The sequence below is a fragment of the Eleutherodactylus coqui genome, chromosome 1 (genome assembly GCF_035609145.1).
Source record: "Eleutherodactylus coqui strain aEleCoq1 chromosome 1, aEleCoq1.hap1, whole genome shotgun sequence".
Taxonomy (NCBI): domain Eukaryota; kingdom Metazoa; phylum Chordata; class Amphibia; order Anura; family Eleutherodactylidae; genus Eleutherodactylus; species Eleutherodactylus coqui.
In genome coordinates, this window is record NC_089837.1 from 450,094,955 (window position 1) to 450,108,627 (window position 13,673).

Sequence of the window (13,673 nt, forward strand, 5' to 3'; positions counted from 1 at the left end):
TTCCGCGGCGAGAATTCTCGCCGCCAGATCTGACCCGCTCGTCTGCAGGCGGCCTAAGGCTGGGTTCCCACAGGTCGTATTCCCAGCAGAAATCTCGCTGTTTTGCCACAGCGAAAAACCACAAGATTTCCGCCGGGAAAGCACAGCTTCGAAACCCGCGGGTTTTGGAGCAATCTGGCCGCATGCTTTTCCGTTGTGGCTGGCGCTCTCATAGAGAGGAGTGCAGCCGCAACGGGAAAAGAAAAATAGACCTGCCGCGGCCGGGGAATCCGCACGACCGCATCGGATTGGCCGTCCCATGTGATTGAGATTTTTGAGACATCTCGTCCACATGGCTGGCTAATTCCGGGATTAGTGGCCGCAGGTGGATTCGCCGCAGACTTTGCCCCTTAATATTGAAAAAGTGTGAAATCGGCTGCAGATCCGCATCTGACGCGGAAATGGTGTGGATTTCCTGCTACGGAACATCTGCAAAATGCTTGCTACGTAAGAGTGTACCTTTCACCTCCTAATGAGTGGGGTCCTTGATGATGTAGCCTGCTAGTAAGACTAGTCTGACTAATTGTACTAGACTGTGTACAGTCCTCAGTGTGGATCTGATACGGCAAGCTGGTCTATCGAGTCTTTCTTGGCGTTCCCTCTTGATACACCCAGCATAGTGGTTTTCTCTGTCTCAGGAGGCTACTTCGCACTGGTGGTTGCCTTAGCATTGCCCCAATTAGTGGCCTGGGACTTTCACCTAATTAGATGAGAGCACATATGTCTTTCCAGCAGAGCTCCCTCTGCTTTTGGCTTTTTCTTTGAAGTAATTGTCTTACTTTTCTCCTGAGCACTATCTAACTAGTTCTTTCTTGACATGCTGTGCCTTGAAAGACTAGTAATTCCATGCAGCATAATTGGGTCAGGACAGGGTTAATGAAAGAAACTGGTTGGAGCATAATAAGATCTGCAAGAGGACCCCTATTGTATTTCATGGTTGCTATTTATGTGATGGAGAAGAAGTCCATAGAAACCATCAGTTTGGTTCTTTTCCTTAAAGCAGAGGTTGACCTGCTGGCTGTGATAGGTGTCAGAACACACAGGGCATCACACGGGAGGGGTGGTGGTAGCGGCAGACTCATCCCCATACACTGCCGAAAGCCCCTAAGATGGGCAAATGAGCATCAGAACTGGACAATAGAAGAAGGTGACCTGGTCTGATGACGACACCAGGATGGGAAGAAGACAAGCTGGCTGAGGCAATGTTATGCCCTGGGAAACCTTGCTTCCTGCATTCATGTGGATGTTACTTTTGACAGGTACCACCTACCTAAACATTGCTGGAGACCCAGCACACCCCTTCACAGCAGCGATGCTCCCTAGTGGCATGGCCTCTTAGTAGGGTAATGCACCCTGCCATACTGCCACTGCGATCGTGCCTCTGTTGGCCAAGTCACATCCGTGGAGGCCCAGCTCTAACAACTTACAAGCCATAGCGCATCGGCTACTTACGTCTGGCTACCAGGTGCCACTGGACACATTCTGAAGCCCTCTGGAGTCCATGCCTCGACGGGTTAGAAATGTCTTGACCCCCATGAGGGAGGTCTGGTCTACATCATGTTGGTTAGGTGGTTGTAAAGTTCTAAAGGCTCTTTTAGACGGGACGAAAGTCGGGCAAACAATTACCGACACTCGTCCCCACACATACTCGCTCTCGTGCTGCTGCTATGGGGCTAGTATTTCTGGCTTACAACGGGGAGGCTGCAGGAGATTTCTCCCCTCTCGCTCCCCCACCCCTCTCCATTGACTTAACATAGCGGCCGTTCAGTGCTGAACGGCTGCTATTTACACTGAGCGATCTGCTCATTGTCCATCGTTTATGCTGCATAAATGATGGATGATGAGCTGAACAATGATCGTTCAGTACTGAACGGCCGCTATGTTATGTCAATGGAGAGGGGCGGGGGAGCAAGAGGAGAGAAATCTGCAGCCTCCTTGCCCCCCCCTACTGGCCGCTCTGTGAGTGAGCCAGCGATACTAGCTCCCGTGTGACAGCACGGGAGCGAGGACACACGGACAAGTGTCGGGCATCGTTTGCCCGACATTCGTCCTGTGTAAACCCACCTTAAGTGATTGGTGTGTGTGTGTATATAATGTATGCATGTGTTATATTTCTGGTGAACTGAAGAGGCCATCTAGGATAAATACGTACAGACGACATGCGTGCGGACACGCTCTGCAAACCTCACATATAATGTACCCAGTGTGTTGCTGGGCTGGGCACTTGTATACCCGTGTAGCATGACCTCCGTGGATCTGCTTTGTTCACCAAATTAAAACTGTTGCCGCGTACATGTCGTGTGTTGTCCTAGGAATGGAAAACAGCAAAGAGCGAGAGCAGAACAAAGGTCTGATGGGGAAAAGGTTTCTCCTTGAGGAGAGTGCCTTATACTGTATAGGCCGTGCAATGCTCTCTGGGAAAAATATATGTAAATAGAGGATAGAAAACAACCTCCACATCGCCACCTATTGAAAGTTGGTTTCTCTAGAAGTCCATTTTTAACCTTTCAATAGACCTTGACAACATGACTAACATTATAAGCCAAACCGGAGTCTTTTCCTGAAGGTTGGATTTTTTAAAACCTTCACGGCCACCTTTTGACTCTCGTTGTGACACCATTGACTTTAATGGCAGTGTGAAGTTGCAGGGCTGCACAACGATCTTTGTTTGCCTGGCTCATAACACTGGTTTGGCAGACCGCTACCACACCTGACACCCCCAGGCACATGCATACTCAGTTTGGCCAAGCATGCGTTATGAATGTTGACAGAGTGGTAAGCCAATGCCAGACTTCTCATTGGTGGCTTGTCTTCACAATTTTCCATATTTTCTTGGAGGAAGCCAAATATTAGTCACCCAATCTTCCCATAACATCACCTTTCCTAATGCCCATACTGATGAGCAGATAGTTCCACGTGGGTGGTAACAGCCCATAGACGGGCGCTCCCGCGTGGACGGCGGTGACAGCCCATAGACGGGCGCTCCCGCGTGGACGGCGGTGACAGCCCATAGACGGGCGCTCCCGTGTGGACGGCGGTGACAGCCCATAGACGGGCGCTCCCGTGTGGACGGCGGTGACAGCCCATAGACGGGCGCTCCCGCGTGGACGGCGGTGACAGCCCATAGACGGGCGCTCCCGCGTGGACGGCGGTGACAGCCCATAGACGGGCGCTCCCGCGTGGACGGCGGTGACAGCCCATAGACGGCAGCTCCCATGTCCTTATCATCTGGAGGAATCTGTGCTTTCTGCCTACTACAATCCATACTTCTCCCAGATGACCATTCTCTATAAGCCCTGGATGGCCGGCCCGTGGGTCGGTGCCATTACTGGGTGGATGCGTTTACATGTTGCTTTACACCGATCGTTCCTGCAGAGACATTATGGAAACTCTTCTATAATATTCCACTCTAACAATTTTCATTCAATTACTTTATTTGTGATAAACCGAGAACGACGGAGAATGGAGCATTAAGGTTATGATGTCAAATTGCTGTTTTCTATTGTCAGCCGATTCCCAAGAGGAATAGTTTAATAGGCATTTAACCCAATGCCACGGCATGCCTGTGTTTGTGTGTTCTCCCCATGTTTGCGTGGGTTTCCTACAATTTCCTCCTACACTATGAAAACATATTGCTATTATTGCGCTTTTCATAGTTATTGTGATAATGCTTTATAGTTAGCTTTCGCTGTTCGCTGTGGTTCAGCTCCTTTGTTTGCCTTCTCTTCCCCCAATTTTATGTTCGTATTGGGGGAGAAAATGTTCGTAATGGAACAGCACAAAAACTAAAGATGGCTGCACACGTTAAGGCAAATGTTAGAAGAAACTGAGAATTTTGATGGGACCAGCTGGCGTTATAAGTATGTGGGGGTGTCCTGTCTTCCCTCGATGGTAGATGTCTTGTGGGCAAAGAAGGATCAGGCATTTGGACTTCAACATGCCCAATCGTTTTGTTCTAAGGAGATAAGCCTCCATCGGAGGAGTCTTGCAGCGGCTTATCCCCCTCTCTATACTGGGGGCTCCCAACAGCATCTTCGACGCAGATGTGAACCTGACCTTAACCCTTTGCAATCCAATTTTGGATTCAGGGTTTCCTAGGGGGCTTTCTCTTTCTGCCATTATTCAATGGCGCCATCTGCTGGCTAGAGCCAGTACTGCGGTATGGGACATGCTGGAGCGGCCCCCCAACAACAGAGCAGCCAGTAATTTACAGTAAGAATACCCTGCCAAACGTCTTCCGACATCGGAGCTGCGCAGCCTTCAAGTAGAATGCCTTTAGACGTCAGACAGTGGATTGGAAAGGGTTAAAGGGGTATTCCGGAACTTTTACTACCGATGACTTATCCTTAGGGTAGTTCAGCATTGATTTCAGTGACAGAGCTGGAAGTGTATTTCCAGCCCTGCTGCTCTGACCCCAAGCCTGAGGATGGGCAAGGATCCCGAGCGACGGGTCCCTACCGATCTACTATTGACGACCTATCTTGCATATGTAGGTGTGCGACTTGCGCATGGCAGGTCCTCTCTAAAGAGGTCATATGACTTTCTACAGCTAGTGCTAAAAGTGACACCTATAATTCCCCTTCTTCCATGAACCCAGTGATTGCCTATATAACAATCCTTTAAGAGACCTCTGTTTTATCTCCTTCCAATGTATGGCAAAGTAGAGGAATGGGACGTGGCTTACCTTTCCTGCAGCAGAAATCCCCACAGCTTAGAATAAAGGGTGAAATATTTTCCCTGAGAGTTATATTCAAGACTTTTTCAATGGGAGCCTGCAATACGAATCCTGGCCACTGCAGTGGGAGTGGAGCTGTCTGCTTCCTGCAGAAATCGGCTCAGTCTTTCAGCATAGCAAACCAGAAAACGGTTGATTTGGCGAGATTACTTTACCGACAAACTGCTGCTGATCTATTATTGATGACTTCTCTTGAGGATGGATGGGCCATCAATAGTTTACAGTTGGAGAATCCCTTGAAGGCCCATTTTCATGAACATGGGCAGATTTTCTGCGTAAAACAAGCGCCAATTGATGACCTAGCCAGTCGGTCGACACACATTCAGCTCTATGAATATGCAGCAATCATCAGCACGTTTTTGTGTAATTGCGAAGCGTACTGTGTATTTGCGCACCTCCTATAGACTTCTATGGGGACCCCTGGTGTGCAAATATGCAGTAAAATAAAGCAGATACCATATTTTTTTCTACACCGGCAAAAAGGGAAATAACAACGAACCCATTGAAATTAATAGCTTGTATTTTTTTTTTTGCGTATTGCAAATTTTACACGTGTAGCCATCTTTTAAAAGATGCGGTCAAACCAGTGTTTGCTCATTTGAGCGAAGGCTAGTTCACAGGGGCCAGTCCTCAGGCATGAGCGTTTGCCAACCGAATAATTGGCCCATGTAAAAACTTTCTAAAAGGGTTTGCCCTGGGAGTAAATTTTTCTTTTTTTCTTAATTTTCTCAAAAAGGCCCAGGTTCGTTAAATAGCATACAAATAAAAAATACTCGCCACCCCGCTGATCTTCAGTGATGATGAGATTAGAATTCTATGACCGCTGCAGCTTGTCACTGGCCAAAGCTAACTGGTGATTGGCTGCAGGCAGTCACATGTCCCTGGTGCCGGTGATGTCATCGCTGACTCACTGCAGCAAGTGGGGAAGATTGAAGTCAATGGGATTAAGCTGCGATACTCTCTAGAAGTTGAATGACCTCTGTGGCTCCTTCAGTCGGCTGATTGGTGGGCTTCAAGGGCAGCAGACCCCCACTGATTAGGTATTGTTGGCCACCCGTTGCAACAGCCCTTTTAAGCTTTATTTACCCCTAGCCCGGCAACCTGTTTGTTATGTTGGCACTTTTGTAGGAGTGTTTCCTGCGTTCCATTCTGCTTTATGGAGCGGTAAACATAGAGCTTGTAATTAAGTGCTTTCCGCTGGGATCTCATTACCGCGGTGCGTGCAGCCGGTGTCCTGGAACAGACTGCTTGTCGTAATGAACCTTTTGTGTTCCTCTGTATTCCCATCACTGATAGGGTTGTGTATTCAGCTATCTGCACATTTACCTGATGGGAAGGGCATATCTACAAAAGGAGCACAGCTATCTTTTAGATAGTCGCTCCGAAAAGTGGCTGCAGCGTAGGAAGGGCCGCTGCTCCAGCGCCTTTATACGGAGCACTGATTGTTCATTAGGTTATGTTGGGGGGGAAACTCCATGCTAATTCGTTGCAAAGTCCCTCCCATTCCAACGATTACTACTTTATTGCAAGAGACTTTTGGCCAAGAAGAGTTTTTGTTACTGAGCTGATACTAAACGACTAGCGAGTAAATTGCGGGTTGGGTTTACACGGAAAGACTGTATTCCTTATTTTGAGCGATTATGCGGATGACGGTCCCTTGTAGAAGCCGTTCTAAGGCGATATTCACACGCAACAGATTTATTGCTGAAATTTTGGCAACTAAAAACTTTGCGACATATCTGAATCCGATTCTTTTGGCGCCAATCGCATGGATAAGGCCGCGCTTGGACGCTATAATTTGCGGCATGCCACCTGCAGGAGACGTGTACTCAATGACATTGTGTGCTTGCTGCGCACCACTATTCGCCACCTATGGCAGATTGATACAGCGTATTCCGCGCACAAAACCCACACGTGGAATATCCTGTACCAATACGTTTGTGTGAAAGAGGCCTATGTCTCATGCCCACGGCCATGTCGGATTCCGCAGTCAGACTATTGCAGCGGAGTCAGACACAGCGCCCCCAAAGACCCCAACTCCCCTCTCTGGATCCACCGCGCGAGTCCCATCCTACGAGCCGGCACGCATACGCTGTGACGCGTTATCACATGATACTTCCGCTGTGTTTACAGCGGAATTATTGCGTTATGGACAGCTGCCATTGACTACAATGAAAGCCAGATGTGTTCTTCCGCTGCAATCACATTTCTTTCACACTGTGGAGTTCCGTGGTAGAATTCCGCAGCGTGAACATCGAAAGACGGAAAGCTATTAGGCACAATAGAACATAAAAGCTGCGGGACAACACTGCGGATTTTCGCAATAGCCCTTAATGGGATAGTGTCATAAAAGGGTGGCTGAGTTGGGCTGCACTGTTGTGCGGGAATGGTGGCTGAACTAGGGCCCATAGGCTCCGCCTCCTTGTAGTGACCGCTTTATCGCTCCTATCTGAAAGCACAAGAGCGATAATCTTTGAGCCGACTGCGCTCACCAGCATGCGTTTTCACGGCGATGCAAGGCCGTTTTTCGTGCAAAAACTGCTGCAATCCCTTCTGTGAAGTGGCGACCCCCCAGCACAGCATTGGAGAATATCCAAGTGTTTCCCATTGTCTTCAATGCACTCGTATGCATGTTGCACGCCACGCGATGTGTTCTACTATTCCAACAATTGGCGACGCTTTCCAAGGAACTTGAAAAGATAAGGGATCATATTTGTGCGTCTCGCAACGCACGAGTTTCTCAACCGCGTGAAAGTGGCCTAATTCTATTTTCATGTGGGCCAGTCCGAGCCCGACGACAACCGTATTGGTTTCCATTTGCTGACGGCAAGCAAGGATTTCGAAACTAGTCAAATTTAAGCACAAAGTATATGACAGAATTCCGATAAGTGATTCATTTCCATAACAAGTTTAAGCTTCCATGTTCTAAAACCTGATATCTGCCTGAAAATCCATGCCAGCAATTCATTTCCAGCCTCGTAGAGCGGATAGTCCTTCTCTGTAGCTGACCAGCCACCCTCATCATCCTCCAGCGAGGCCAGGATTAGGAATTGGCTAAGGAGGACGGTTACAATTCTCTTACATACAAACCTAATCCTCCGGAAGAGACATGTTGGCGTTGACTGGTTGTAGGGAGCGGCCATGTTTGCGGGAGATGTCTAGACGGCTCAGCAGCTCACAACAGACTCCTCCGGAGCCGTATACATTCGTGACCACATCCAGAATTTTTTTCCTTCCTTGTGTAGAAATAATTTATCTCCTGCCAGAGAAGAACTCTTTAAAATTTCTAGTGAGAGCTTTCGCAGCTTTGTTCACCGTTGCCTCACAGCGGGAAAACCATCAAATGATTTAGCGCTGGCTTTGGAATTGCTTCCTTGCTGAGATCTAGGTGATTACACGGATATACTCTACGAAGGCTCTCCGCAGAAGCCAGTGTCATGGAAAGTGTTCGCTAAATGACTTTAATGTTGAACAACAAGTCTCAGACGGCCTTGAGCCAAACCACAAATAGCAGCTTTGAATTGTCACTAACTCCGTACGTAGAAGTCCTATCTATGCCGCTCTCTAACTGTGCGTTCTTTCCTCTCTAGGGCGCCAATGCCTCGGCTTTAGAGAAAGAGATTGGTCCGGAACAGTTTCCAGTGAATGAACACTATTTCGGTTTGGTAAATGTAAGTGCCCGCTGTTTTTATATACCGTCACTGAACTTGTGGGAGGGGGGGTGTGAAGAAGGGTAGCATTCAAGTACACTTCATTTTTAGTCATCGTTAGTTGCTATTGCGTATGGACACACGGTTTGGCCAAGCTTTCAAATGTTCTCACAGGTAAATAAGCCGCTGCCAGACCTCTCTAGCGATGGCTTATCTCCTTTCAGAAAGAAGATCAGGCATGTTAAAATTCAACATGCTCAACTTTCTTCCCTATGATCTGCCAAATGAACATCGTTGAATATCTTATACACATGACATAGACAGACGGTCTTCGATAGCCACTTAAAATGAGACGCCAAATTGATTTCAAACCCTAGATCTGACCCCTGTAATTACCCACTTTTTCTCATTCCTCAGCTCCTTCAGTACAGCAAAACCTCTAAAATGCCTTCATTATTATAAGCTTTATACTTATTTGTTCTGCATTAGGTTGTGTTCACACGTCGCTGATTTGCTGTTGATGCGCAGCATTTTTCACCGCTTCAATTTGAATTTAAATGAAAGGGTGAAGTCTGCACCAAATGCTGCAGCAAATTAGCAACGTGTGTATGCAGCCTTATGGAGGTCCCATTCCGTAGAGACCTATTAAAGTGACCAGAACTTTTACTGGACCGTCCTTTTTGTCCCCACATAGGATGGGTTAAAGGGTTTTTCCAGCTTTGGATTATTGATGTACTGTCCTTAGCATAGGTCATCAATAGCTGATCAGTAGGTTCCACTGACTAAGACCCATGCCAGTCAACTGATTGTCAGGCTAGTGTATGGAGCTGATTTGTCACCAGAAGCCTTAGATTGTGTTATAGGCATAGTTCCCATTCATTTGAATGGGAACTATGCCAGCAATAGTATTCCAGACCACTACAGTGAGTAGAAAGCTTTGTGTTTTTGGCAACACATGGGCTCCGTACGGCCCATCGATCAGCTGATTTGGCGCGGGTGACAGCTGGCAGACCTGTGACTATCAGCTGTTGGTGACGTATCCTTCTGGGTGCTCTCCCTAAGGAGAGATGTTACACCTCCCGACTCGCATCATAGGCCTTTCACTAGCCTAGCCAGAAACCTACTGCACACTGATGAGGGGCATACACACCGAAACAGCTGTCTGTGTATGGATTCTGGCTTTGTTTTCCATTGCCATTGATTGCTCTACAGACCTGTATAGAGGGTCAAGCATTGATTTGAAGGAATGCTGCCATCCAATAGGTGGTGCTACAGACATATTGTTCCATCTTCCTTATTTGCATATTACCAAGAGGAACATGGATGGCCTTATAAGTCTTCTCACTCACCTTCTTGGTGCTCTCCTTAATGAAAGATGTTACCCTCTCCTGATTTTCTTTAAACATTGGCATGGTCAAAAAGAAAAAAAAATGAGTACACGCCTTCCTTCCATTCCTCTACGGAACAGTTTTGTGGGAGCGTCTCCTACTACTGCCCACCCAATCAGAAAGATACTGCCACGTAGTCACCGTGACTCTCGCCAGCAGCGGGCTCACAATTGACCCTATGCACTATTGCTGTTGATATATTAGTATTGGGATTTATGGCTTCGGATGTGGATGTTTTACATTGTTTCGTGAACTACTCTTTGACTGTAGAGCCTCAGATATGTAACTAGGCTCAAACTATGTAAAATGCTCCAAATATAGTAGACATTTGTCTCCTGTCTTCCCAACTTTTCATCTGAGGGGGGCAAAAAAAAACAAAAAACACCAAAGCTGAAATAAATCACCCAGACTCCCATGAGCGGTGGCAACGTTCCCAAGTAATAAACTTTATTTCTCTGAATTCCCCCAGAATGCAGCTGCTGATTTGCACCTTAAATAGTTTTTCTAGGTTTATATAAGAAGCGCTGCCCGGAAAGGCCTGACAGCTGGATGTCGGCTGACATTGTCGGAGCGGTTTAAAGGGGTTGCAGACCTTTAAAGCCGAACTTCAACCCCCTCTGTTATATGTTCAAATGGAAATATACAGTGGAATTCCTTTAATTTGACATTTGATAACATGCCAAGTGTTCCCAGCACAAGAACTACCCTGTAATGTGGAACTTCACAAGGCCAGAGGAGAACCAATCGGAACATTCTAATAGACATTTTATATACTTTTCTTTCAACGGCTGGGACCTGAATGATGATCATGTTCCCAATGTCACCCCCTTACCTCTGTATTCCTGTTCACGCTGTGTGTATTTCCCAATGTATACTTTTTGTATGGCCATATGTTGGTCATGGCCCACAATACACAAAAAAAGGGGAAAAGTGTACTTTTTTTTTTTTTTTCTTTTCCACCGTCACCCTACTATTTATGAATGCTCACCACATTCCCTGCTTGTACTTGATCCAAAACTGAGGTTCCCTCCCATAATTTCATTTAGATGGAAGGCCGAGGTAGGTGGTGATAACTATTTAACCCTTTCCAGTCCACAGTCTGACGTCTGAAGACATCCTGATTGAAGGCTGTACAGCTCTGATGTCGGAAGACGTCCGGCAGGGTATTCTTACTGTATATTACTGGCCGCTCTCTTGTCAGGGGCCTCTCCATACTGCAGTACTGGCTCTAGCCAGCAGACCACTCCATTGTGTAATGGCAGAAAGAGAAAGCCCCCTAGGAAACCCTGAATCCAAAATTGGATTTCAAAGAGTTAATCTGATATATTGTGGATATATATCCCGCCATTGATTACCCATGGAAGGCTGATCATAAAAACTCAATGCAGTTGTTGTAATTCAACTAGGACTCAAGTGCTCCAAGGCAACAAGGACGTCTATCACAGTGCAATCAAGTCACTATTTTTTAATTCATGTAGAAGTGACCATTATACCATCACAGAACAAAATGACTGTTTAGGGCGATTTCACTCAGGCGAGAAAATCACGCAATTTTATCGCAATGCGACAGCGCTACAAATCACATGTATGTGAAACGCATGTTTTCCAATGGGTTCCTTCACATTAGCGATGTTTTGTAGGCTGCTACATTGCGAGAAATAAAATTGCAAGTTGCTAAATATTGCCGCGATTTGCGAGGTTTTGTAGCCCATGTTTCGCTATGGAGCCTTCCTTTCTGTTGCATCGTATTGCATGAAAGGAAGACCTATTGTTTGTTCCTAAACTAAGCCCTGGCTGCATTGAAAAAACAGTTTTTTCGCAGTTCTCCTTGCAGGTCCCCGGCAGTTTTCTGTCATCACTTCCTGGATTGGAGGTTTAAAAACCCCGCCTCCAGGAAGCGCTGGCTCTGATTGGTTTGCATGACGTTGTAGCACCACGTGCAACTTTATAGCGACACAAAATTGTGATATGGCAGTGAGAAAACACAGCGCTAGCGCACAGAACACCAATGCGATATTGTGACGATATCGCTGTCGCCTGTGTGAAAGAGGCCCTAAAGTTTGCTTCTTTAGTTGCAATCCTCTTTATCCCCAAATAGATACATACAATTGTGGCTCTTCTTCTTTTAGCTGCTTGTTTCCTTGATTTTGATCGCGGCGTTCTACTGCAATTTCACTGTCTGTTTTTAACATCCCCTATCATTGTGGTGAGTTGCGTTAAAAATTGGGAAAAGGGAGCAAACGGCGCTCGAAAATCGCTGCATTAGAAAGTGCCACGTTCGAGGGCGGGTCTATGAGGCCCCATTGAAATCGATATGAGTATTCTACTGCAATTATGGCGATGCTCAAAACGTTGCCGTAGTCGCGATAGAAAGAGCATGTGTGAGAGTGGCCTATCTGAAAAGTTTCTTTATCATCTTTCATACATTGGAACGGTACTAATATAAAAAAGTTACAAAAGTTGACATGACCTTTAGAGGGGTTATTCAGGGAGGGATATTCTTACCCAATCCAGTCCGGGTCCAGCAGTGCAAGATCTTCAGCATGATTCTGACACCAGGTCAGATTAGTCTTCCTCTCCTTCTTGCTGTGAGTGACATCGTGGTAGGGGGGGCTGGCTGACTGGCTTATTTTACTAACTAACCAGCCCCTTCCCTGTCTCTGCATTGGCTGTGAAAGAGAAGGGGAGGGGCTTAGTTATTGTAGTGAACCAATCAGGCAGTCCTCCTGCCATGATTTTACCATCCATAAGATGGGCAGGAGGACTGCATACCATGTAACCTGATATTGGAACCAGTCCTGAACTAGAGGTTCCACCACTGGACCTGGGCTGGACCGGTAAGCATTTCTCTTTCCTGGATAACTCCTATCTATTACAGATTTCCTGTTGACATTGCAGTGGATGTAATGCTCCGGTTTAGAGAACATGGGTTTTGTCCAGTTTTGCAGCTTGGCTCTATTGAAGTGAGCGGAGATAAGCCAGAACATCACACAAAACCTGTGGCACTTGTTTTTTTTCTTTCTGGACAATCCCTTTAAGTGTGACAATATGGCACCATCAGCTAAGCCAGCACTCGCATGCCTTGAGTGGACTTCAGCTTCTGAGTGAACCTTGGCTCCTAGTAATACATGTTAACGTCTGTGTCCTTTCTTTTGCATCCTCAGTTCGGGAACACCTGCTACTGCAACTCTGTCCTACAGGCACTTTATTTTTGCCGTCCTTTCCGAGAAAAAGTTCTTGCTTATAAAAGCCAACCCAGAAAGAAGGAAAGTCTCCTCACCTGCTTAGCCGACCTCTTTCACAGTATAGCCACACAGAAGAAGAAAGTTGGAGTCATTCCTCCAAAGAAGTTCATTACCAGATTGCGGAAAGAAAATGGTAACTATACTCATCATCTTCCACGCATCGTCTTGTTTGCATCCCATGTTGAGCTGGTTGATAGATATTTAATGTTTAATATTAATGGCTTCTCCTGGGTAGCAATATAATGTGTATGGAGGCAGGCATGAGGAAAAAGAAGGATTGCCAGGTTGGATCTGGCTGTGTCTGATTGTTTCTTCCATATCACAAGCTGCTGCCATGGGTGACTATTGCAGTCTCCCCGTTGAAGTAATAGCTGTCTGATTAGTATGGCCACTATAAGATGTTGGGTAGTTCTAGGCCTTATGATATAGCATGTATAGCCATGCCCTTAGATATTAGATGTACCTAAGCAAACATTTTGGTAAGACCTTATGCACACTTATGCCAAAAAAAAACGTGGCGGAGATCTCTCGCTCAACTACGTCGCCCTCCGAATCTTTTCGGACGAGCAGGCAGTTACTCGAAAATGCTGATGCTCGCTCGAGTATTTTCCTCAAC

The 13,673-nt window shown here is 46.6% G+C and overlaps 1 protein-coding gene across 1 annotated transcript in view; it reads left to right on the forward strand.

Moving 5' to 3' along the window:
- USP12 (ubiquitin specific peptidase 12) overlaps positions 1-13,673 on the forward strand; it is a 50,349-nt gene that overhangs the window by 18,992 nt on the left and 17,684 nt on the right. The window contains exons 2-3 of the mRNA XM_066583393.1: positions 8,365-8,445; positions 12,977-13,190. Coding sequence (XP_066439490.1) covers positions 8,365-8,445; positions 12,977-13,190 — 295 coding nt within the window. The remainder of the gene's footprint in view (positions 1-8,364; positions 8,446-12,976; positions 13,191-13,673) is intronic.